Source organism: Pleurodeles waltl, chromosome 2_2 (assembly GCF_031143425.1).
Source record: "Pleurodeles waltl isolate 20211129_DDA chromosome 2_2, aPleWal1.hap1.20221129, whole genome shotgun sequence".
Taxonomy (NCBI): Eukaryota; Metazoa; Chordata; class Amphibia; order Caudata; family Salamandridae; genus Pleurodeles; species Pleurodeles waltl.
The window spans coordinates 1,140,203,713-1,140,227,490 of NC_090439.1; the positions used below are offsets into that span (position 1 = coordinate 1,140,203,713).

General features: G+C 42.6%; 1 protein-coding gene across 1 annotated transcript in view; it reads right to left on the reverse strand.

The window, feature by feature from the left end:
- LOC138282969 (NFX1-type zinc finger-containing protein 1-like) overlaps positions 1 to 23,778 on the reverse strand; it is a 459,320-nt gene that overhangs the window by 152,452 nt on the left and 283,090 nt on the right. The window contains exon 12 of the mRNA XM_069221050.1: positions 18,965 to 19,084. Within this exon, the coding sequence (XP_069077151.1) occupies positions 18,965 to 19,084 (120 nt within the window). The remainder of the gene's footprint in view (positions 1 to 18,964; positions 19,085 to 23,778) is intronic.

Consider the following 23,778-nt stretch of genomic DNA (forward strand, 5'->3'; position numbering starts at 1 on the left):
AGGTTGTCAGCGCAGTTGGAGATCCAGTTTGTGAGGTTGAGAGCTGCGTCGTTGGGGTCGGTGGTGAGGGTGGGTTGGTTGGCGGCGAGAGCGGAGAAGAGTTGCTCTTCAGGGATCTTGTTCCACTGTCGATGAGGGATGGGTTGAGTGCGGAGGTGGGAGGTCTCGCGTCGGAATGTGAAGTGGACGCAGCTGTGGTCGGTCCAGTGTAGGGCAGAGGTGTGGCTGAAGAAGACGTGTTTGCTGGCGGAGAAGATAGGGTCGAGCGTGTGTCCGGCGATGTGGGTGGCGGTGTTCACCAGTTGTTTGAGGCCGAGGTTGGCGAGGTTGTCGAGCAGGGTGGTGGTGTTGGGGTCGTTGTTTTGTTCCAGATGGAAGTTGAGGTCGCCTAGGAGGATGTAGTCCGGTGAGGCGAGGGCGTGCGGGGAGATGAAGTCGGCGATGGCGTCGCTGAAAGAGGCGCGAGGTCCGGGAGGACGGTAGACGAGGGATCCTCTGAGGGTGGTCCTTGGGTCGGTGCGAATCTGAAAATGCAGGTGTTCAGCGGCGAGGGGGGGGTCTTCGGTGGAGGTGGTGACGCTGATGGAGTCTTTGAAGATGATGGCGACACCTCCTCCTACTTGGTTGGTGCGGGAGACGAGACACGGGAGACGAGACACATTAGGTGTGGGATGATATTTATTGCATCCAGAAACTCTGTCACTCTATTTGGTGACTTGAGACTTAGAAAACCATCCTTGTCCATAGACTGCCCTGTTAACTTTCCCCCTTAAGGGGAGAGTGTTCCTTGCTTCTAATTAGATAGACTGACGGTGATTCTAACTGATGTCCTGAAGACGAAGACTGATCCTGTATGCTGACCTGTCCAGAGGAGGGTAATAATATTACTAATTAAATCTATTTTGTCTTTTCTTTCTAGGTACCAACTGCTGTGTATATTTTGAATAGAGATCTTAACTAGATGTTTTCCAAATTGATGTTCTAAATTGTTTTACATGAAGCCCCACATGTTAATGCTAATTCGAGGTTAGATGAGGTGTTCATTTGATTGACGGAACTGACGTGACTGACATATAGCTATTCTGAACTGAGACCCTATGAACTATTATGCGCTGTGATCTATTCTTGTCGATGCATCTATCCTATGTTTCTGATCTTTGCATTAGTGGAAGCTTATTGTAGTTGTCACATTGTGATTATACTCTTATGCTTCATGGTTTTGAGACTAATGCGTTTATTAGTAGATTGTAATCAATAGGGAATAAATTCACAAAATCTCTTTTAAGGTTTGGTTATTTGTGTCTGAAAACTAATGATTGCGCCGAAGGTTTATTAATGGTTAATGTGAAATATATTTTGATGCTAACTTTTAACAATGTTATTGATTTATTGATTGGTTATCTCGTCTTACGGAGACTCATCACTGGGCCCAAAGATTCATCGACCTAAAACGAGTCCTGATGTGTATAAATTGACATAGACGGACGCGTTAACAGTTCTGGTAGCAGAGCGACGGTTTGGCCCTTGGGGGGCCCTAGGACGGAGTTTTTATTGTTAATTTTTGTTTTCTGTGATAATGAAATTTGGTAAGACGATGAGTGGCTAGATTCGCCATGGCTTTCCTGGGATCTCGGAGCCTGCCTAAATGAGTTGGGAATGTTCTTGGCGCCATAGTATGTGTGGTTAGGGTCTTTAGCGCTTATTAAATCTTATGCATCTTTGCAGGTGATTGTGGAAAATGTGTGTGTTTAGAACAAATTAAGTGTTAGTTAGAGGGAGTGGGTGTACTCCACAGTATGAGAGTAGGGAAGTTGGCGTACTTCATGTGAATGCAGTGCTTATTGTTAAAAATTATCCACGTGGTTGGTTATTGTATACGGGCCTATTGAGGTCTAAGACTCCAGAGTATGATAAGAAATATGGTTTATGTTGTAATCTGTACGGTTTAATAGGTCAATCGGGCGTGGTTGACAAGTCAAGTTCGAGTCATAATGTATGTGTGAACCCTTCGATGGAGATTTGACGAGTTCTAAAGTGCACTAGAAGGAGTCATTGACAAGTTGAGAGTAGGATTTGCGGGTCCAATTCTGCTTGCGTATGTGGGAACTGAGAAGGAGAGAGTAGCGGCCGAGGCTTCAAGTGAAATCTCTGTAAAGCTCTGAAGCGAATGTGTTACCCTTCCTGTAGTAAACCGGCAGATTTGTATTGTCATTTTAAAGTGTCTGCAATAAATCGCATTAGTTTGTATGAATTGTATGAGTTAGTGAGGTGTGGACAAGCCGCAAGACTTTGTCAGCTGCAGTGTGTGTGAGTGTGACGTCAGTGGTGCCGCGCTGAGATAGGTCGGATGTTAAGAGGGGTTGCGCACGGATTGGCTGCCGTTCGTGAGAGGCAATAGGTTAAGAAAAGGGTAGGTGAAGAGTGTCCTGGGAATTAAGCCGTTTTTCTGATCAAATACGAAATAAAAGTTTCAAAATGAATTTTGTTAAGGCATTCAAAAGCGCTTTGAAGGGAGATGTGTACATTGTCGCAACCGATGGGGAACCTACACCACCTGAGGGTACTCCAGCTTATACAGTTATGGAGGAAAAGGGTGTTGCACCTTGTTTATGGATGAAACAATGGCGCAAATTGACAGAAAAAGAGGGGTGTCTAGCGTTTCCAGAACATGGGACATTCAATCCAAAGGTATTAGAAAACTTGAGGTGGATGTTAAGTACGCAGAAACCACCTCCGAGACCGGCACAATATGAGGCTTTGGCGATTTGGGACCTGATGGCTCTTAAACATAGGCAAGAAAGGTTTCACAGAAGATTGACAAGGGCAGAAAAGTCCTATGCAGAAGCTAGATGGGACAATGAGAATAAAATGTGGAGACGGGGAATAGTAGATGGGTTAAAGCTGTTTCCAGCGATAACACAGGGGGAAGAGACACAGGGAAAGAAAGCTTCTTCCAAAACTAACAAAGATTCAGGCAAAGTTAAAGAACATGAAAAGTCCTGGGAAGAAGAGAATGATTCAGAGGATGAGGAGTTTATGGATAGATTGCTACATGATCGTCCACCACCTTATGCGGTGAGCAACGATGTTCCGAGTACTAGCTTGGATCCTGGGAACCAGACGCAGGAGAAGGGAGTTACTGATACGGTACAGACTAGCGATACAGCCTTGATACAGAATGGTGACAGTGTACCCACTGCACCAGACGTACCGATACCGTTGCAGCCTCCACCGCAGATAAAAAGGATTTATCCTGATGTTCCAGTGCTTGAGACTACTACGAACTTGGTGGTGCCGCCAGAACCGATATACACAAAGCCAAGGCTGATTCAGATTGAATCAACCGCAAAGTTAGTGTCTCAACCGCCACAGCTGATACCTGGGTATAACCCTGTAGCAGGACCTCCGTTAGTACCTGTACCAGGTACGTTAGAACAGACCTATGGTGTTGCAGCTCCCAGAAGCTTGGGACCAGGTCAGACACCTGCTGCCATATCACTACCTATTACTGTCGGTCCTCTGGTGCCATTATACGCACAAGAGAAAACAGGGACATGTGAACAAGGAGTCATGACTCATGAAGCGATAAGAGGAGGGCCTATAGGGACTCCACAGATAATGCCTCCAGGAAAACAGATAAATGAGCAGCCGAGACCCTTAATGGATCTTAGTCCAATAGGGGCACCTCTTGAAGCAATGCGACAAGCAGGGTTGGGAGTTTTGACTCCCCAAACTATGAGTACGAATACCTCTCACACACCAATGATACATGCAGGAAACATTTCACTGCAGGGGTTTACAGTACAACAGTTAAACAAGTGGTTAGAGAAGACTTGTGCTTCACAAAAGACTACAGTAACCGCAATTGATCTTGAAAAAGAAAGACAAGATGAATACCTGAATCTTGTACGATTAGGAGCAGAAGCTGCCGAACTAGTGGAAGGGACTATGGGAGGGAATAGGTTGGAATCATACACTGAAGCAGAATTAAGATACTTATGTCCCAAGATATCGGAAATACTAAACATTTAAAGAGAAGTTACAGGTTAGATTTTGACACTAAAGATTTTGAACACATGAGATCTGCAGGCATGAAAACACACCTGAAAGAATTGCTGCAAAGTGCACAAATCTGGGGAGCCCTAGAGAAATGGGAAGGCCGGTGGGCAAAGAAAAGAGACAAAGGGAAAAAGGATAGTCCAGGGTCTATTGAAACAACGACCACACCCAATTTGGATACAGTAAAAATTCTACCAATGAGAGAAACAGCTGGTGGTGTTTTAGTCCATGTGCCTTGGTCTAGGGGAGATATTTTGTCCTTTACGAATGATTACCCGAGGTTAAGAGAAAAACCGATCGAGTGGTATCAACAGACAGATAGATTTGTGAAGCTTGCGAAATGTCTTTGGGAAGACTTAAATACCTTATTTGAGATTATTGTTCCGCCGGATTTGTGGCTCGAGTGCAAAAGAGGGGTGGATTGGCCCACGAAGGAACCGGCAAGGGTTAAGGTGACCGGAGCACCTTCTGAAGAGGTGATGAAATATTATCATAAGGTTATTGAGTTTTTGAAACAAAAGGTGTCACCGAAGGTGACTGATTGGCAGAAAATCGACCGGACTTCGCAAGAGGTTAAGGAATCAATACATGCCTATTATGAGAGATTGTTGAAGGCATTTAAACATTACAGTGGTACTGAGACGATCGAACCGAAAGACATGAATCATCTTGTGTTCAGGTTTGTCGAAGGGCTGAGACCAGAAGTCGGCCAGATGATTAAGAATCATTTGATTTGTTGGCAAGCTAAACCGATTGATGAGGTGTTACAGTATGCGAAATACTGTAGTGATGAAATTGAGTTGAAGCAGAAAAAGCTGAAAGAGAAAGTGATGGTGATGCAGATAAGAGCTGCACAAGCTGGAATTCAGGGAAATGGTGTTCAGCAAATGATGCAACAGCAACCGCAAATGAACGGTGTGTTTCAGGCACAGCCGAGAAGTAGAGGTCGAGGTTTTGTGAATCGTAATTTGGACATGAATAATGTCGTTGTTCAAAATGACGGGCAGGTAATGAAAAGGATGTCGCCATGCATGCGGGGGCGTGGGACATTGGAAACGGGATTGTCCAAATATGGTGCACGATGGTACAGTTCAGCAGAGCATTAATGTTGGTGCACAACAGAATCCGCGAGGTCCAAGAATGAGATATCAGAACCCGAACTTACAGAATAATTTGATGCAAATGCCAGGGGTACAACCTATGCAACAAATGTTAATGCCGCGTTTTCAAAACGTGTCAGTACAACCGATGCAACAGCAGATCCCTATGGTGCCTAGACAGCAAATGCAGTTACCCCTAGCTCCGATGGGACAGCAACAGGTGACGCTTCCTCAGCAGGTCACAGGTCAGGTAACAAGCCAAAACAACACTGTACAACAATTCCCATTACGAGGTGAAATGAGATGAATGAGGAATGGTCAGATGACAGTTCAGACAGTGAAGAGTGCAGGCTTGCAGCCTCGTTAGAGGTAGATCAAAGAGGCCCATATGTAGAGGGAAAAGTAATGGGCTATAAGGTTTAATTTTTAGTTGACACCGGAGCTACACGCTCTACAGTCCGCAGCGTAGAAGTACCGAGACTACCTCTATCAGGGCGCACCATACGAGTGGTTGGTGTGGCTAACCAGTATCTGACAAATCCAATTACTGACCCAGTACAGGTTGAATTTGGGAATTTCCAAGGCCTGCATAGGTTTGTCGTGTGCGATTCAAGTCCAGTATCCCTACTGGGAAGGGACTTACTATGTAAGACTAAATGTTCAATTACCTGTTCCAACGATGGAATAGAAGTCCAGACAAACAGTGATGATGAAGGAGATGAGGGTCAGTTCATAGAAGGAGGAGAAACGAATGAAGATTACCCTCTAATTACTTTATTCCCAGTGTTCACTCTAATCGACTTACCTGCTGACATACAAGGGTCTGTAACAGAGAGAGTGTGGGATTTGACAGGAAAAGAGGTCGGATTAATTAAAGGGGTTGAACCAGTCAAGGTGCAAATAAGACCAAATGCAGTATTCCCACAAGTACCACAATATCACATGACTCAGGATATACTCATTGAAGTGACACAGATAATTGCAGATTTTCTCAGACAGGGAGTTTTGAAAGAAGTTTTGAGCAGTCCGTAACTCACCTATTATGGGTTTGAAGAAGCCCTGTGGGAAGGTTCGAATTGTGCAGGATTTGAGAAAAATAAAAATAAATTGTGATAAAATGTTGCCCTGTGGTACCTAACCCGGCGGTAATAATGTTCCAAGTTCCTTGTGATGCTGAATGGTTTACTGTAGTATACCTATCACAGGCGTTTTTCTCAATACCTCTTCATGAAGATAGCCAATTTTTGTTCAGTTTCAAATTCCTGGATAAGGTGTACAGTTGGTGCAGAATCTCTCAGGGGTTTTCTGAGTCACCATCCTTCTTCAATCAGATATTGAAGAAAGATCTGGAACCTCTTGTGCTGCCTTTTAATTCAACTCTTGTGCAGTACATCGATGATTTGTTAATTGCATCCAAAACCAGAGACAGTTGTAAATACGATACCATTGCATTGTTGAACCATTTGGGAAAGAATGGGCATAAGGTGTCACCTAAGAAGTTGCAATATTGTCAGAAAGAAGTAAAATATTTGGGGCATCTAATTGAGAAAGGGTCCCGAAGGATATCAAAGGAAAGAATAACAGCTGTCTTACAGATGAATCCCCCAACAACAAAGAGAGATGTCAGGATGTTTTTGGGAATGGTGGGTTACTGCCGCCAGTGGATACCCAACTTCTCAATCATCGCAAAGCCCTTAATAAAATTAACAGGAAAGGATGTCAAAGATGAACCATACACAATCACTTTGACAAAAGAAGAGCTTGAGTCATTCTTAGAGCTGAAGGAATGCATGTGCAGGGCACCAGCATTAGGAATGCCCGATTATGAGAAACCTTTTCTGTTGTTTTGTCATGAAAGTGATGCTTGTTCTTTGTCTGTTTTAACACAGGTCCATGGAGATGCAAATCGCCCTGTAGCATATTTTTCAGCTACTTTGGACCCTGTCGCAGCAGCCTTACCGGGTTGTTTGCGAGCAGTCGCAGCAGTTGGTCAAAGCCTTTCTCAATGTGAGGGCATAGTCATGGGATACTCTTTGACAGTATTGGTCCCACATTCTGTTGAAATCTTGATGACGAGAACAAAAACACAACACATGACAAATGCACGACTTACCAAATATGAGACGATTATTTTGGGGTCACCACATGTTACACTGAAAAGATGCACAGTACTGAACCCGGCAACTCTACTTCCCAATGAGAATTCGGAAATCAAAGATGGGGAAGACTTTGAGCATGATTGTCTTGAGGTAACTGACCTCTGTACCAAACCTCGCCCAGACATACAGGATACCCAGTTAAAAGAAAACGACTGCATTATGTTCGTGGATGGGTCCTGTTTAAGAGATTCAACAGGGACATTGAGAGCTGGTTACGCAGTATGTACTATATCTGGCATAGTCGAGGCCTCTTGGCTTGAAAAGGTATTTTCTGCACAGGTGGCAGAATTAATAGCTCTTACAAAAGCCTGCCATGCTGCTGTGAATTTGAAAGTTACAATCTATACTGACAGCAGATATGGATTCGGAATTGTACATGATTTTGGTCAACTCTGGTCGCAGAGGGGTTTTATGACTTCCTCTGGTTCACCAGTGAAAAATGGAGAACAAATAAGAGATTTGTTACATGCAATTCAGTTACCTCTTGAAATTGCCGTGGTAAAGTGCAGTGCACACACCAGATCACAAGATTTTGTGTCAATGGGGAATGGTTATGCAGATCAGGTTGCAAGGTTTTGTGCATTGAACTGTATATCATTTAAAGAGCAGTGGGAATTGGTACCACAGCCTGAAAACGACACAACTTTGAGTCTAGCATTACGAGTGGTTGATACTTTAGATGAATTAAAGACACTACAAAATCGTGCTAGCAAAGAAGAAAAACGTTCCTGGCAGAAAATGCAATGTGTACAAAGAGCAGATGATATATGGGTCTCAGACGAAGGAAAGTTGGTTTTACCAAATAGTCTTCTGTCACAATTTGCCCGATTATATCATGGGCAAGCACATTTAGGAAGAGATGCCATGATCAGATCTTTTAAAATGGATTGGTTTAATCCAAAATTCAGACATGCCGCAGAAATTACTTGTCACAGGTGCGTCATCTGTCAGCAGATGAATGCTAGAAAAGGAACAGTGGTAACTTTGAGCCACATTGGAAGAGCTGGAGGTCCATTTAATAAAATGCAAATGGATTTCATTGAAATGCCTGTTTGTGGAGGATTGAAGTACGTGTTGGTAATTGTGTGTGTTTTCAGTCATTGGATTGAGGCATACCCTACACGTAGAAATGACAGTCTCACAGTTGCAAAACTACTACTCAGAGAGTTAATACCAAGATTCGGGTTTCCGGTTTCTATAGAATCAGATAGGGGAAGACACTTCGACAATGAGGTGATCAAGCTTCTGTGTGCAGCACTTAACATCGAGCAGAAGTTGCATTGTAGCTATCGCCCTGAAGCATCAGGACTAGTTGAACAGATGAATGGTACCTTAAAATCAAGGATAGCGAAAATGTGTGCAGCAACAAACATGAAGTGGCCAGATGCGTTACTGCTAGTACTGATGTCCATAAGAAACACACCAGATAAGAAAACGGGACTGTCCCCCCATGAAATCCTCATGGGTAGAGCAATGAGGTTACCAGCGGTACCTGCATATGGACTAGTGAATATTACAGATGATATGGTGTTGGATTACTGCAAAGGTTTGGCTGACGTGATTCGCTCTTTCTCTCACCAGGTGGAAGCTAACAGATTGCCACCAATCGGTGAACCAGGACATTCTTTGCAAGCTGGCGACTGGGTGGTTGTCAAAAAGCACGTGAGGAAATCGTGTCTTGAACCACGCTGGAAGGGGCCATATCAAGTAATACTGACTACAACTACTGCTGTGAAGTGTGCCGGAATTCCCAACTGGATACATGCCAGTCACACAAAGAGGGTGACGTGTCCTGTCGAAGAGGAACTTGAAGAATCTGGTACAGTAACTTCAGGTGGAGAGGTCACAGAGACAGAGATCAGCCAAGAAAGATCTGAGACTGCAGGTGAGCCCACTGAGGACAGCCTTGTCCCTCAAGCTGACAGTGAGATCGAGAGAGGTGACAGAGTGCCTATCTCAGTTGAGGCAGCAGGGGAACTAAGACAAGGAGAGGTTCTCCCAGAAGCAGACAAATACAATTCCGAGCCTGAATACAATATAGAAGCGGAAGTCGGCAGAGAAGGAGAAACCGTAGATTTAAACCAAAACGGATCAGAGTCTTCTGAATCGGTTACATGTCCGTCAAGAGAAATCAACAAATCACAAGAGGAGGGTGCTGTTCAGCGTCCTGAAGGAAAACACCGAAACAAGACACACAGAGGTGATAACTGGCCAGACAAGCCGCACATTAGAATAAAAGAAATAACTAACGAAACAATAGTAGAAGAAAGCGATACCTCACAGGCAGATGATCTGAGTGAAGGAGAACAGCAAGGTGAACGAAGATTAAAAAGAAAGAGAATAGCAAACCGAAGATACACAGGTCCTGAATGGGCATATGCTACAACTTCTGAAAGGCAACAAGAATTCTTAGCATTCTGCTTTGATCGAGAAGTGCCAGCCCAATACTACGGTACTTGAAGGTAAACTACAAAAGAAAACTTTGATAAAATTAAAATCGTGAAAACTGAAAAGAAAGAGACTTTATAAACTTACCGGAAAGAGACATTAAACCTGGATTTGACATCAAGAAACAGAATTACGACAAGCTGCTAACCTGAATTGACGAAAAAAGGTCCTGGAGTGAGTGAAGACGCTGTAAATACGCAGAAAGAGTTTACCATCTTGAGTTGATTGTTGATCCGCTATTCTGATTCTATACAAACATGGCTTATAGTGGCAAAGGAAGTAAGGTGTGTGGTTGGTTAGGACTTATGGTAGGTGTTGTATGTGCAATAATGATTGTAGGAGTGATTGTAGGAATGCCGTGGAAAGAGAGAGAAACTATTAACGCAACTTCAAAACCTGAGACTACTACTACTGCTAATAAATTATCACCATGGGAGAAATTTGAACAAGATGCTAGACATCTGCATGAGGGAACTAATACAAAAGGGGAACTTTCTACTAATGTCTTCTATCGCTTATTAAATGAGTATGTGGAAACTATGGATGCGAAAGATTGTTATGTGTGTACTAAAATTCCTTCATCTGTGCAGGAGGGAGTCACTTATCATAGCCTCCCTCTTACTTATGGGATTAGCTGCAGCTTGCTACTAACAAGATTCTATAATCAAGAGCATGTACTATACTTTTACTCAAATCTGGATGTTGTGTTTTATTTTGTGCCTGTAATTGAATTTTTGAATAAGCTAGCTAAAGAACATGATATTAAACTAGTTAGAGGATTTTTTGAGCCAACACTTACATTTGGAACTGCTTACGCACATCGCAATAATCTGACTTGCTTACTGTCTTCTGCAGAGAAAAGCTTTTTAGACCACACAGATGATAGACGCAAAGCATTAAAGGAGAAGTTAGAAAAAGGCTTAGAAAAACGTACTTATGCAAATGATTATGCTTACACAGCCATTAAAACACAAGGCAAATTAGCTATAGATGCATTACACATAGGTAGACTATGTATATATAGGCCAAAATCCGATCAAGACAACTTGTTTGTGGGTACGAGTGAATGTAGACATGTGTTTTTGTTTCAGAGTAAATGGACCTTTATGTTAAATGGACAAGACCCAGCGATTCCTGGAACCTATTACATCTGTGGGTTAAATGCATATTACCGTCTCCCAAAGGGATGGTATGGGACATGTTATTTGGGAATAGTTTTCCCAAAAATATACCAGATTGATGACTTAACACAAATACCTAAATCTTCTGAAATACAACATACTAGACAAAAACGAGAATGAGTGGCGGCTGTCATTGGTGACATATTTGGAGCTATAATCCCATCAGTTGGGGTTATCTTGAATTCTATGAAAATTCAAAAGTTGTCTACTATTGTGGATAACATGCTGACAAATTTTACAGGAGCAATACTATTGATGGATACTGAACTTGCTGCAGAAAGAGCTATGACTCTTCAAAATCGGCTTGCTTTAGACATTCTTTTAGCAAAGAGTGGGGGTGTATGCAAAATGCTTAATGAACGTCATTGCTGTTCATTCATACCTGATAATAGTAAGAAAATTAGAAGTATGCTTACTAACCTTACTAGAGATAGTACAGATTTAAAGGATTTAAAAGAACCTGGAGTTTGGGAGAAATTTGGAAAGGGAATTGCCCGAGTGGGAAGCTGGTTTACCAACATTTGGAATGGGGTACTTGCAAAAATTATGATAGGTCTATTAATTGTTTTGATTTGTCTATTAGGATTATGGGGGGCATGCAAAATTAATGACAAAATTAAAAGAAACTTGTCAAAAAGAGCCAGACTGAACGAAGAAAGTGAAAGAGAGAAAATGTTCAATGAAATATGGGAAAGTTCACATAAAGGGCAAGATGTTGAAATGCGTATTATGCGCAAGGCGAAAAATTAAAGGTCAAAGATTGTGTGATGACGAGCGTCATCAGAGGAGGGAGTGAGAGAGCGTAGTTTAAATATCACATATTATAGACGTGAAATGCTTACATTTAACAATGCAACATTAATAATTAATAATTGAAATGTATTAATAAACGTGGAGAATTATTCACTTGTGTACACTAATGCTGAATAGAAGAAATAATCATTTTATAATTGTATGTATTATTATGATTAAAACTGCATTCATTAGAACTCGTACATCTTAAGTTAGCATGAGTCGCGAACTAGCTGTGTAACTCTCATATTAAAAGCGTATTTTTCTGCTTCTTCAGTGTGCTGACTTGCAAACGACCATGACCCAGCGATTGTTCTTTTCTGTACTTAAATAGAAACATTATGGAATTCTCCCATTCGCATGCTAGTAGCTTTTAGTATGGATTATGAAGCTTTGAAACAAACATGGACACTTTCAAGGACAATAAAGCGAGGAGAAGAGAACTCTTGACCTGAGACGTGTGCCAAAGTGGTGAAGTAACCCTGGATATGCCACCTACGAAAAACGTCAATTATAAAGACCAATTGGGATTTGAGTAGATATCAAGAAATGGCAAATGCATTACTTAATGTATAATTTGATTGGTTACTAATAGTGGGGTATAGTGACTGACCAATAGAATCTTGGGGGAATGTATCACGCAAAAGGGGATAAAAACCCATGACACGGGAGACGAGACACATTAGGTAGGGGATGATATTGATTGCATCCAGAAACTCTGTCACTCTATTTGGTGACTTGAGACTTAGAAAACCATCCTTGTCCATAGACTGCCCTGTTAACCTTCCCCCTTAAGGGGAGAGTGTTCCTTGCTTCTAATTAGATAGACTGACGGTGATTCTAACTGATGTCCTGAAGACGAAGACTGATCCTGTATGCTGACCTGTCCAGAGGAGGGTAATAATATTACTAATTAAATCTATTTTGCCTTTGCTTTCTAGGTACCAACTGCTGTGTATATTTTGAATAGAGATCTTAACTAGATGTTTTCCAAATTGATGTTCTAAATTGTTTTACATGAAGCCCCACATGTTAATGCTAATTCGAGGTTAGATGAGGTGTTCATTTGATTGACGGAACTGACGTGACTGACATATAGCTATGCTGAACTGAGACCCTATGAACTATTATGCGCTGTGATCTATTCTTGTCGATGCATCTATCCTATGTTTCTGATCTTTCTGAAGCTTATTGTAGTTGTCACATTGTGATTATACTCTTATGCTTCATGGTTTTGAGACTAATTCGTTTATTAGTAGATTGTAATCAATAGGGAATAAATTCACAAAATCTCTGTTAAGGTGTGGTTATTTGTGTCTGAAAACTAATGATTGCGTCGAAGGTTTATTAATGGTTAATGTGAAATATATTTTGATGCTAACTTTTAACAATGTTATTGATTTATTGATTGGTTATCTCGTCTTACGGAGACTAATCACTGGGCCCAAAGATTCATCGACCTAAAACGAGTCCTGATGTGTATAAATTGACATAGACGGACGCGTTAACATGGGCATGAGATACTTAAGGTCCCACATTTTACGTATCTGGGGGTCCCCATTGATGTAGATTTGAACTGGAAGTTTTTAGTTAATATACGCTCAATATAATTCCAAAAAACCATTGAAGCTGTTTTTAGGTTTGCAAGAAGTCTCCGGCATAAACCTGTTAAGGAAATGATGACTGTCTTCACTTCTAAATGCCTCTCTATCGCGACATTTGGAGCTGGGGTCTGGGGGCTTGCAGAATGTACAGGGCTCCAGATTATAGAAAATAAATTTCTAAGAAGGCTACTATCAGTCCCCCAATCTACATCAGTAAAGTTCTGTCATAAAGAAGTAGGTTTGAGATACATATCTAGCTATATATCAATCAATCAATCAATCATTACATTTATAAAGCGCACTATGTACCCGTCAGGGTTTCGAGGCGCTGGGGGGGGGGGGTGGATGAGCTGTTAGCGGTCGAAAAGCCAGGTCTTGAGGAGTCTCCTGAAGGTGAGGAGGTCCTGGGTCTGGCGTAGTGAGGTGGGGAGAGAGTTCCAGGTCTTGGCGGCGAGGAAGGAGAAGGATCTGCCGCCGGAGGTCTTGCGCTGGATCCTGGGGACGATGGCGAGGGCGAGATTGGCAGAGCGGAGTTGACGAGTGGGGGCGTAAAAGTTGAGTCTGGAGTTGAGGTAGGTAGGTCCGGTGTTGTGTAGAGCCTTGTGAGCGTGGGTGAGGAGTTTAAAGGTGATCCTCTTGTCCACGGGGAGCCAGTGGAGGTCCTTCAGGTGAGGGGAGATGTGACATCGGCGGGGTATGTCGAGGATCAGGCGGGCGGATGCATTTTGGATACGCTGGAGTCGTTTGATGTCTTTTGTTTTTTCAATATAAAACTTCAACCTCTCATACTGTGGGTGAAAATCTGGACTAAGCCTGAAGCGCTTCTATGTAGAAAGGTGATACAGGACTGTCTCCTTCTGTCACGATTTCTAGATATACCCTGGCTTAGATATTTTTATCTCTCTCTCCTATCATTAGGATTAGGAGATTTTTTCCTCAAACCAGATACTTTAACAAGACAGGACATTAAGAAGGTTAAAGACATATTCTGGCAGAAAAATCAGGACATGGACCCACCCTCTAGTTCAATGAGACTATGGACAAGTTTTGAGACACAACAACTTCAACCAAAGCTGTATCTGACCATCACTAATCATGAGCGACAAAGGTTTTTACTCACAAGACTACGTCTAAATACCTTACACTATCTGGTAGCATTTCCAGTTGCTGGAACCTGGTTTAAGAACCTTCCTCCTTGTTGCTGCGATGGAAAGACATCTCAAAGTACATTACATTTTATGCTTTTTTGCACTTTATATACTGCTCCAAGAAAAAGGTTTTTACGTCCGCTATTTAAGTCTAACAGTATTAGAACTAGCCAACTTGCTAATTCCCACTTACATGATTTGGGAAACATGGACATAATCCAGGCTGTGCTAAATTTTATACATGCTGCTTATGGTGTTCGGAAAATGTATCAACAACGTTTTTAGAAATTTTTATGACTGTGAAATCTGTATGTTATTTATTCATTTTATGTCTTTTATGGTCTTTTTGCACCGAATAAAGTAAACTAAAGAAAGAAAAGATTGTGATGGTTTTGGTGTCAAATAATTTATTCAAATTTAATCCATTTGTTTTAATTGGTTTGGGATTGTTATTATGGTTTTACTGTATTGCTGTGTACTGCTTAAATATGTAGCACATTGCCTCTAAGTTTAGTCTGACTGCTTCATGTACCCAGGGTGAAGCACAAGTTACATGACTGACTTTTTGTGGTCACCCTGCAAGGGATTGTGGCTGTTGCTTGACCACAGCTCTTATCCCAGTCAGCCAACAACCCAATCTCTCACAAGTAGTAAATGTACTCCAGCTAAGAGACTGGAATAGGTCTAGCACCACACATGTCCACTCACTGGTACTGCAACTCACTCCCACAGAAAATATTGCAGTCAGGGACTTAATATAACAACCCATAGGACCAATATACTAATTAAATTAAACTATTTCCACTGTAAAATTATATATATATATATATATATATATATATATATATATATATATATATATATAAACAGTTATTGTAAAAAAGTTAGATTTTTTTTATTTTAGAAATTAATAATGAACTTATTTTCAAAGTAACTAAATTACTTTTGTTAAAAAACAAAATAAAATTATTTTCAATCAATACAAAACATAACAATTAAATTTAAAAAATATTAATTACATATGTTATGTTACAATATCTTGTAAAAATGGGACTTCGAAGAGCTGGACCCAAGAACAGAGGCCAGACAGAAAGGGAGAGGACAGAGCTAGATAGCACAGAGCCTGGTCTTAAGGGACTTCTTACAATGCAAATGGTTCTTGGTGTTCCTGAGGGGGAGAGGCAGATTGTTTCACATGGTCTGGGCCAGAGCTCGAAAGGAGCATCCTCCGGCTTTTGCTCTCTTGACTCAGGGGACAACAGCCAGATTAAGATCGGCCGACAGGAGAAGATGAGATGGCAGACAAGGTGACATGAGGTCCTCCAGGATGAGGGGCGTGTAGGGTCTTGTAGCAATACACAGTGACAAAGTGAATATGCTTATCTGCAAGGAGCCAATACTACTTCTGGAGGAGCCCTGAGGCAGAAGAGAATTTCGAGAGAGAGAACAGCAGTCTAGCTGCAGCATTCTGGGCTATCTGAAGTCGTTTTTTGACAGCCCGTGTGCTCCCAGATACAGGACATTGCAGTAATAGAAATGGGCCAAAATCAAAGCTTGCAAAATCATTGTATTTGTGGGTGTTTTAGTTTAAATGAAAATAATATTTATAAACTGAATTAATACATTTTAAATATTTTAAAATTTAAAATGATGTGCATCATCAGAGCAAAGGATGACATGCAGCAGGGGACATAGAATGATGTGCATTAGCAGAACACAGGATGAAGTGCACCAGGGCAAACATGGTAATGTGCATTATAGGACCCCAGGGTGCTTTTCAGCAGTAAAACACAAATGGGAAATATTAGTGACACGCCTCTGTTGAGTACTGGGTGATGAGATACAGAGAAGCACTTAGTGAGTAACGTCATGGGTCTCACAAGGGCACTGAGAGATGTTCATCTGAGTACTGTACATCAGAGGAGCACTTCTTGCTGGGCATAATTTGAGACTTCAGGCATGCACACCAGGGCAACACTGAGTTCCATGCATGAAGTGAGTACTCGAGACTACACAGTTGAAGGGCACCAGGTGTTGTGCATTATGGGTATAGAGTGATGTGCATGGTGAGCAAAAGAACAATGGATTAAATCCAGATCTGTGACTGGGGGTGAGTGTTTGCATTGTTCAGCACTCCGTCCATTATCCTTTTGTGTTGCTAAAGTTACCCTTAGTAGGAAGGGTATGCCCAGACCTGGGTCCCTTGCTCACGGTGCCACTGGATTTAAGCTAGCCTGGCTGATGAGGGGTGAAACCCTGAAACCGGTCCCAGGATGCTTGTTTTTAGTCCAGTGAGGACCTGGCTTGGCAGTTCAGGCTGGACTGTTCCCATGAGGAACAGGGTCAAGACTGATTTGCATATCGCTGGGTCCAAACTGGGGTGGCATGGTGAGCAAAAGAACGATGGATTAAACCCAGATCTGTGACTGGGGGTGAGTGTTTGCATTGTTCAGCACTCCGTCCATCACTCTTTTGTGTTGCTAGAGTGATGTGCATATACCATCCAGGCACTTAGTAACATGCAATAGCAGACACATATGACTGTGCAGCGGGATGGTGCATGGTGTTTGATGTCAAAGAAGTTTCAGGTTAGTCTATTTAAGGTGTTGAGCAGTTCAAGTAGTACTGTATTTTTTTAGAGTTTTGAGATTTGAAGTATTTCTCCCATAATAAATGCTGGACTTAAAGTTGTATAATGTAAAGAAAATGGCCTAGTGGGACTACTCGTAAAGCAAGTTCTTCAGTTTCTTATAGAAATTAAGAAGTGAAGAGGAGGCTCTAATGTGATGCGTCAGGGAAGGCTATACTTTAGGATCAATGCAGGAGTAGGCTCAACTACCAGTTATAGTTTTCCATTTACGTGGGATGTGTGCTGGTAGAAGTTTGGACAAGTGTAAGGAGTCTGGCAGATGTGATTGTTGATGTATGCTTAGGCCAGTGTTATGTAGTGCCTTGAACATGTGGGTGAGGAATTTGTATTGTGCTCATTTGTGCATGGAGAGCCCAGGGCGCTCCTTTAAGAGTGGGGTGATGGGACTGTGGCATGGGAAGTTGGGGGTGATTAGGGCTGCCGAAATCTGGATAGTCTGCAACTTTCTGATGAGTTTCTTGATCCCCCTATACAAGGTCTTCCTATAGTCCAGCTTCAATGTGACAAGGGCATGCATGACAGTTTTCCGGTTGCTGATTCTGAGCCATTGACAATCTTCCTCTAAATCTTCAGGGTATGGAAGTATAACATGGTGACGCACTGACTTGGGCGTTATGATCATTAGCGAAGGAGAAGACATTGATATCTTGAGAGAAGATGATTTTGGCTTGAGGGAACATATATGCATTGAAGAGGGATGGGTTAAGGGAGGATATTTGTGGAAGTTCTCAGATGAGATTGTGGACATCCAGGCGTATGGGTTCAGGTGGTCTTACTGGGTCCTTCCTGTCAGGAAGGAGCAGATCCATCAAAATGCAGGTCCTTGGATTCTGATGTTGTGTAGGCTTTTGATGAGGATGGGGGTGGGAGAGTGTCAAATGCCTGCAGAGAGGACCAAGAGGAAGAGGATGAGGGCCGCCGTGTCTCCTCTGTCCAGAGTCGTGAGGATGACGTCAGTGGCAGTGATGAGGGCAGATTCTGTGCTATGGTCTGAAGCCAAGCTGAGTTGGTAGAGGATTTGGTGGTTACCGCAGAATTCTATGTGGTGTCGGGGGCTGATTTTCTCTAAGACGCCCAGTATGGTAGCAGGGAGACTGGGCTGTAGTTGGTGAGCACTGAAGTGTCAGCATAGGGTTTCTTCTACAATGGGAGGACAGTTGTGTTTCTAAGAGTCTTAGGAAGTCACAGAAGAGGTGGAGGCATCAGGATTGGTGTCAGAACGCCTGTGCTGGGTTGTAGTGCTTTGGAGTAAGCGTGGTGATGCCAGTAGCATTTGGCATGCTGGGATTTCTTTCACATATAAGAGTGACAGCCTCTAAAGACAGTAATAATTCCCCTGAGGTCCACCACTTTAACATTGCTAGTGCATCTTTTTTGTGTAGTGATCATCAACTCAAAATTAGTGACAATCAGCCATCAAGGGCAAAGAGATCCAAAAACTTTACTTGGAGGTCATTTTGTTCTTTACAGCTGTGACTTCAGGTACAAGATTCTTCCTATATAACATCACTGCTGTAGAGCATAGTGTTGAGGTAGAATTGTTGCTCTCTTCCCATCAGTGCTTCAAATGAGAATATAAAAGTGCAAAACCTCACTGTCAGAGAAGACCTGATTAGTACTCTCCTCCTAAAATTATTAAGTGCAGGTATGCACCCTTTCAATAACTGTGAATATTTGGTTCCTGAATGTCTCTGCTTATTTACAGCCCTGCTTACCATACACATGAAAATCAAATGAACAAATAACTCAAGAAGAGGATTCAAGGAAGCACCAGAAGTCTACTGGTCCAAACAAGTGAGAGATGGGGAGACGGTGTAAATTACCTGTACAGACGCCATCGATCATTCACTGGTAGTGACCAGAGCAGACGAACTGGCGGAACCTCCGCCTGGCTCATTATGTCCTCTTCCTTCAGTCTGGAAAGAATTCTGACATCGTATTCACTAAAATGGAGAAGAAAAGCAGTACAGATGACAAATAACTTAGACCTGAACAGGATTAAGTATATTGTAGCTTGTGATTCACACTAACAATCACCACTCAAAAATAGTTCAACCAAGTCAGCTGTGTTGAGTGCTCTCCTCCATCCAGTGTGTGGAAGGGAGCCCTTATCACATCACGCACACCATTTGTAATGCCAGAGGCCTATGCCTGCTCTTGCATTAGGTTAAGTGTACCGAAGAAACACGTTACTTACCTGCAGGGCTTAATTTGTGTAAAAATAAAAATAAATGCTTTATAACAATTTGAGGTGTAGATGATAAAGACCAGGATTTTAGTTCCATTCTGAAATTAGAATAGTTTATTTTGCTCTTTCACACATTCTAGCCTACCCAGTTCCTAAAGAAGTATAAGTTTGCTGGTGCAATTAGAACAGCATTTTGAAATCTTTATATATGTGACAGATGAGAGTAGGAAGCCACGCAGGATAAAGATCTAGGATATTGAACCAGTATGCAAACTGTATCCTGTCTCCAATGCAACTGGATGTACCAATCGTGGTCAACGTAGGGCTTACCGAGCATCTTTAAGATGATCAAATACCCTGTACAGGAGTCTAAATTTCCTTTCATGTTCTCCCAACTCAAGAACTGTTTTCCTAAAGAAAAATATGTGGTAGTTTAGGATTAGGGGGTGAGGGTTGTGAGGGTTTATTTTCAGTTTTTACAGAAAAAAAACTGTGAAAACAATTCCCCCTAAACCATCCAAGATTTGTATATCACAAATTGAAAATTGAGTTCGTTCGAAGGGGGAGGGCAGTAGGGGTGGGTACACTATTCAGTTGAAGGTCGAAACATGCAAAAGTAGCAGAAAAACAGAGAAAGCAAAATACAGTTACTTTTAGTAGCACTGTGAGGGTTTGTGCCATAAATTTACTGTAATAATATTTGCATTCATGTAAATGCAGTGAATGGACCCCTAATAGTGCTCTTAAATGAGACTTCCACTAGAGGGGAGCAAGTGTGTTATATGACATCACCATGCATGCATTTACAACACATGCTTCTCCGGCACATTAATTACAATGCAATGCCTTTGCCATGCATTGCCTTTACCATGCATGCATTTACAACGCAAGTTAAGTGAAAACCCTATACACACACACACACACATATATATATATATATATATATATATGCAGTGGCGCTTGCACTCAGTAGTTATAGTTATAGCTGCTATTTAATGCAGTTCCCTGCTAGTTCGCGGGGGGCTTGAGACTCCCCCTGCGGTCCTGTCACTGTCTCTCTTCCATCTCATTTTGGAAAATTTTAGAGTAGATTTTCTTTTTCGGTCCTGAGGAAGCGTCATGGGATCCGGTTGGACCATTCGGACGCGAAACATGTAGACCCGCTATAGAGAGATACCATACAGTGTCTATCCTCTTTTTTTTGGGAGTAGGTGACCATTGTCTATCACCCATTACTCTCTGATTTGTTTTTAATCTTGGTCTTCATCATATAAAACTGATTAAAACTATGATTGATAATCATTGATGATGAACCAATTTAAATTTTGTCTATTCACTCCATTGACATTTGGGTACTTCCTATTGAGCACCCATTCAAATTAATTAAATGGTTCAGTCCAATGTGACCTTTCTCTGATAGGAGAAGTAGCTTGGTGAACCAATGCTATCGGGACCATTTTGGGGCAATTAAAATTACTCTACATGGTTCTCTCTTCATTTTGTTGACAAGTTTTGGAAGTAACAGGATCAGGTGAACAGCGTAAGCAAAGATTCCTGACCATCTGCTCGAAAATGCATTTCCCCACGACTTGCACAGAACTGGCAATTTTAAATTTTGTTGAATTGCAAACAGATCTAGATTTGGCTTGACCCAAATATCGAAGATATTGTCAAGAATCTCTTGGTTAAGCTCCTCTATTTGTAATAGCTGTTCTTGGCCCTACTCAATGTTTCAGCGAAAACACTGTTTGTTCTTCAAACATTGTTAGAAATGGCCCTTTATGCAGGGTGGTCCCCAGACAGTTTGCTTCCTCCTCCTCTTTTTCTGACCTCATTTTTGCCAGATTTAGGACTCTGTGCACTTTTCCACTGCTAACCAGTGCTAAAGTGCTTGTGCTCTCTCTTTAAAACAAGGTAATATTGGCTCATAGCTAATAGGCATACTTAATTTACTTATATGTCCCTAGTAGAGTGCACTACATGTGCCCAGGGCCTGTGAATTAAATGTAATTAGTGGGTATGCAGCACTGATTGAGACACACACATAAGTACCCATTAGCCATGTCTCAGGCCTGCCATTGCAAGGTCTGTGTGTGCAGTTTTACTGCCAGCTTGACTTGGCATTCAAAATCCTTTGCCAAGCCTTAAACTCCAGTTTCATTTCATATAAGTCAACCCTAAGGTAGGCTCTATGTGACCAACAGGGTAGGGTGCAATGTATCTAAAAGGCAGGACATGTACTTGTAAGTTTTACGTGCCCTGATAGTGAAAAACTCCCAAATTCAACTAGAGAACCAATTTCTAACAAGCATGTTCCACCTTGATCATCACTTGGTGCTGCTGAGCTCACTTCCAAAAATTCCTGGGATTCCCGGGATAGTGTTTGAGATCTTGTACCCCCCTGTTTGTTAACCTCTTGGGTGCCTAGGACGAACTGGTCTCACCCTTGGCCCCGGTTGCCGTGTGGCGAAGATGAGACTAGCGCGTCCTGCACCTGGCCCACGGGGGAGCGCTAGTGCTCCCGGTTGGGCCTCTCACGCCCATCCCCTTGGCAGGGATGGAAGGGGAATCGCTTCCCCTTAAGACAACCCCTGTGACATCTGATGACGTCAGCACGCAATTGCGTGCTGACCTCATGAGAGGTCACCCCCATCGCCTTGGAAGCTCAGCTTCCAGCACGATCAGAAGAAAAATGCTTTAATTTCTCTTCTGATCGGGAGTGGGGGCGAGCAAAGAGACATGAAAGGAAAACTTATTTTCCTTTCATGTCTTTCTGAGCATTTCTGCAGCCCGATCGTAAAGCGATCGGGCTGCAGAAATGCCCACTAGACACCAGGAATGTTTTTTTTTGTATTTATGTATAAGGGGAGCGACCCCATGGACAAGGGTCGCTCTCCTGTGGGGCATTTTTTATTAGGCCTTTTCTTTCCCCCGTTCGGGGCAGGTCTGCCTATTTTAATTAGGCCGATCTGCCCCTGGGGGGGCAGAAAACAAAAGACACCAAGGATCTTTTTTTTTTACTACATGTGAAAAACAACCCTCGTTTCGCTGGGGGCAATTTTATTTTATGCCATTTCTGCCCACCGTGGGGGCAGACCGGCATATTTTTTCTTAGGTCAATCTGCCCCCAAGGAGGGCAGAAACCACTAGACACCAGGGATTTTTTTTTGCGCCAATTTCACAGCAGGGGAGCGACCCCTTAGGCAAGGTCGCTCCCCTTGGGGGGCAAATTTATTTTAGGCCATTTCTGCCCCATCGGCTTATTTCTATTAGGCCGATCTGCCCCGGGGGGGCAGAAACCACTTAGGCACCAGGGATTAGTGTGTGTGTGTTTTGTTTGGGGGGGTCCCTTAGGCAAGGGTCGCTCCTCATGGGGGCACATTACTGTTGCCCATTTCTACCCCCTTGGGGGCAGATTGGCCTATTTTTGTAAGGCCCATCTGTCCCCAACGGGGAGCAGAAATCCCACCAGAGACCAGGGAAAATTCTTCTTCAAAAAAAGAGGGTGGGGGTATGGCCATACCCCCACCCGAAATAAATGGGGACAAAGTTGTTCTGCCCACCGGTGGGCAGATGGGGCAATTATCCCAGATCCACTCCCCGGGCAGGGGTTTCAGGGGGGCAGAAAGACCACTAGATTCCAGGAAATAAAATAAAAAATAGTGGGGTGGTGGCTACCAACCAGTATGGGCATGGTTATGCCCCCACCCCAACTGAAGGGGGTAACAGTCTTTCAGATCTATCCCCACACACTAAAAGATCTTATCCCAACGGCAAGCACAGGACATTTGATTATTTGGGGTTTTTCGTTTTACATTTGAGCCATGAGAGCTTGTCTAACTCTCAAAATCCCCCCAAAAGGAATGGTGAGGGCTGCACTTTTTGGACTGTGGGATGCTGCCATCTAGAAAAAAATACGAGACCTAGACACTTCTGAAAACTAAACATCTGAGTGAGTCCAGGGTGGTGAGCTTCACATGCACCCCGCACAATTTTCTTACCTATAATGCCCTGCATACATCCAATTTTGCTTGAAATCACACATTTTTCCCACATTTTTGTGATGGAAACTTCCAGAATCTGCAGAAATCCACATAATTCCTACCACCGAGCGTTGTCGCATCTATACTGATAAAAACTCTGCCCCACTTGTCAGCCTAAAAGCTTTATTTTTTTTTTCAAACTGCCCTTTTGGACCCGCTTTGGTTCCCCCTTGATTTTGACATGTTTTTGGCTCTTCCCTGTCACAGGCACTTGGCCCACCTACACAAGTGAGGTATCATTTTTATCAAGAGACTGAGGTGAACGTTGGGTGGTAGGAAATTTCTGCCGGTGCAGTGATCCCACACAGAAATGTGGTGAAAATTTGATTTTTTTGCTAAATTTGAGGTTTGCTGAGGATTTGGGGTAAGAAAACACTGGGAGATCCATGCAAGTCATACCTCCCTG